This window comes from Temnothorax curvispinosus, unplaced genomic scaffold, assembly GCF_003070985.1.
Source record: "Temnothorax curvispinosus isolate PA1 unplaced genomic scaffold, ASM307098v1 QBEX01008233.1, whole genome shotgun sequence".
NCBI classification, from domain to species: domain Eukaryota; kingdom Metazoa; phylum Arthropoda; class Insecta; order Hymenoptera; family Formicidae; genus Temnothorax; species Temnothorax curvispinosus.
Genome location: NW_020218013.1, coordinates 1 through 3,110, shown reverse-complemented (window position 1 = coordinate 3,110; position 3,110 = coordinate 1). Strand labels below are relative to the sequence as shown.

The 3,110-nt window shown below is 37.8% G+C and overlaps 1 protein-coding gene across 1 annotated transcript; it reads left to right on the top strand.

Annotated features, from left to right (window-relative positions):
- Positions 1 to 79: 79 nt before the first annotated feature.
- Positions 80 to 3,106, top strand: LOC112457775 (tetratricopeptide repeat protein 7B-like; the record flags this gene model as incomplete). Its single annotated transcript, XM_025021008.1, has 9 exons — positions 80 to 246; positions 649 to 735; positions 1,262 to 1,444; positions 1,515 to 1,641; positions 1,813 to 1,949; positions 2,026 to 2,312; positions 2,396 to 2,584; positions 2,660 to 2,838; positions 2,955 to 3,106. Coding segments are annotated over exons 1-9 (1,459 nt in total), but the record flags the coding sequence as incomplete, so codon positions are not given.
- Positions 3,107 to 3,110: the final 4 nt, after the last annotated feature.

Here is a 3,110-nt window from a genome sequence, read left to right as displayed (position 1 = left end):
TACCTGTGTGACAGAGAAGAATCAATTTGTGTCTGACATGAGATGAGATCTGCTTCTAATAACGAGTGACGTTCCAGGCGTTGGTTGTACTGGACGCTCATCTGCTACTTGGAAAGCTTCACTATGCAATGGGGATGTATGAGGATGCGCTTCACCACTATCAACAAGCCGAACTAGACACACTCACAGAAAAGCAATTACCTTGTCGAAGTTTGCGTATTATAGCAGAGTCGTATGCAATTAAAGGTTTGCAATTGACAACTATTTGTTTCTTTCTTCTGACGACAGTAGTACGTTTTTAGTGCAATATTCTTAAAAAGGTACACATAACAAGCTTGCTTTATAGTTTTCTGTGTTTTCTCTCTTAACAGTAGTTTTTTGTTCGATAGTTATGTGGTTAGATATATATATTATATATATACATCGTTTTTTATGTGCAAGATTTGCATTGAGCATATACATTTAGTAATGGATAGCATAATTTGAGCATAACTATATACTTTGACAACTCTACCACATATATTGTCTTCCCGTTAGCGTGTTCATGCACTAATCTTAGTAACGAGTTAATTAGACACATTTATTTAATTCATAAATTTCTTGTTATCCAATATATTCGTTTATTACTATGGCTTGTGTATGATTTAGAGAAAGAAAGATCGTTTACTTTAGACACTGACAAACATTTATCCTGCCGAAGACTGCGCATTATAGCTGAATCGTACGCGATCAAAGGTTTGTATGCTTGTTTGCTTCGTTTCGCTTGCATCTCTATTTAGAAATTTATTTAGTTAACGCACATTTAATATATATTGCACACTTTATAACTATATCCACTTTATCACAATATAGAAGCTTGCTTGTAAATGCTTTTATGTACTTAAGAATATATACTAATATGTTATCTCATTTGTATATTCTTCAATATTTAGAATTCTCAAGAAATCTCTCAAACGAAATAAAGGTTCTATGCTTTTGCTTTTTTGATATTTAATTTCATTCACTTGTTTCTATCAAATACGACTAGATTTAGTTGCGATGAGTTTGGGACAAGCACAATATGAAGATTCTTATTATTCACAAGGAATAAAGCTATAATAAGTTGTAAAGTCTTTCGTCACATGTTTTTGGCCACTAAGATTGGAAATTTCAATTTTATTTTACATATTTTACATATTAAATTTAGTTTTTTTCCCCTGCATTGACATAAATGTCTCAGTATTTTCTGATTGATGGTATTGTAAACTATTACTCATCCCAGGTCTCTGTCTGGAAAGGCTACCACCAAACTCTAAGTCGAAGTACAAGATTACAGAATGGCAAGAGCAGATAATCAAGTGTTACGAGATTTCTGGCGACTTGACGCTGGTCTTTTTGCAGGAGCAAGATAAAATTGCTATGCAGCAACAAAATGGTATTTCGACTATCAACACGAATAATACAGGTAACTGGCAGATGTTTAATCTGATGGAAAATGTATAGCCTTTAGCATTTTAATGCTTCTTCATTTATAGGTACGTACTCCACACCAACTCCAGTTTCCACAAAGCATATTGGCCCCATTTTGGAGACTGTGCTGCAAAGAGCACCGATATTGTACATTCAAACTGGCAACGTACAAGCCGCTGTTAACCGTTATAGGTATGTATTAATTATGTGCCCTATAATTCCAGTTTTTGTATAATATATAAAAAAAAGTATCTTGTGGTTTATTAATTTTAAGAAAAATACTTGCTCTAATGCGGTATTTATAATTATTATCGCTTATATAATACTTTTCATGGATAGCTTAATCTGTTTCAATTCCGACAGGGAGATTTTATCTGCTGTTGAATCTACGACTACTCAGAGCCTGCGGGTAACGCTGACCAGACAGTTGGCGGAAGTGTTGCTACGCGGTATAAACGACACCGATTACAAACCACCGGAGGGACAAACCGACACAACGGGTATGATGACCGCATATAAATATGACAGAACATTCCTTTCTCGAGAAAGAAAAATCCATTGATATTGATGTCGCAGCAGCCGTGAGTAGACGAGCGAATCATTACTCGGGCGTCAATCCGTCGGACTCGCCGTGGAAACCAAAGAAGTACGCGGGACCGAATATGTTCGTTCCCAGGAACGAATACGAGGAGACGATTTTGCTGCTGTTGATCAGCGAGGCGATGGCGGTGAGGGACGCCGTCCTTAGCCAATCGCCCGAATTCAAGGAAGCCAGGATACACGCGTTCGAGAATGCTACTGCTATCTACGATCTACTCACAGTTGTCGTCGTCAGATGGAGTCAAGTGGAACTTTTACACGAGGTTGAGATTTTCTATCATCGTTTTATCGTGACAACAAAATTTATATATATTACTCGGATATTTAATTTAACGTTTTATGACAGTCCTTCGAAAGAGCGATGAAATTCTCTCACGAAGAGGTGCATATATGGACGCAGTACGCGCTATGTCTGATAAGCATGGGGAGATACATGCACGCGTATAGAGTTTTGAAGGTAGTCGCCAGGCTATCGCCTCAGAAAGTAATGCCTTGTCTGTTGGCTGCGAGGCTATGTTACGAGCAGTTGAACATGGTAAGTAAACTTTCTTCACCTAATGTTTTTACTCAAATTTAAAAAGCATATTCTCATGCTGACGATTTCAAACAGATAAACGAAGGTGTCGAATGGAGCCAAAAGGCTCTGCAGCGAGAGATGGCAAGTCCACAGGGGATGCAATCTAGATGTCATTTGTACATTGGAATCGGCCACAGTACGCTCTCCACGAACACAATCGTAAAACAGGACAAAGTGAACCATACAAACGCTGCATTGGATTGCTTTCAGAAGTACGTATTTTTCACGTAACTCAATGTACAACCAAGATGTACAACTAATAAAGAAACGGTATTCTCGTAGATTCTTTTTATTTAATTAATGAAAGACCGTATTTTTTTCCGAATAGGGCGCAACAATGCGATCCCAACGACCATCTAGCCGAGTATTACCTGGCTCACGAATATGCAATAAACCGGCAAATAACTGACGCCATTGTGCACGTAAAAATTGCGCTGAATCTACGAGCAGAACACATTCCGTCGTTGCATTTATTCGCATTACT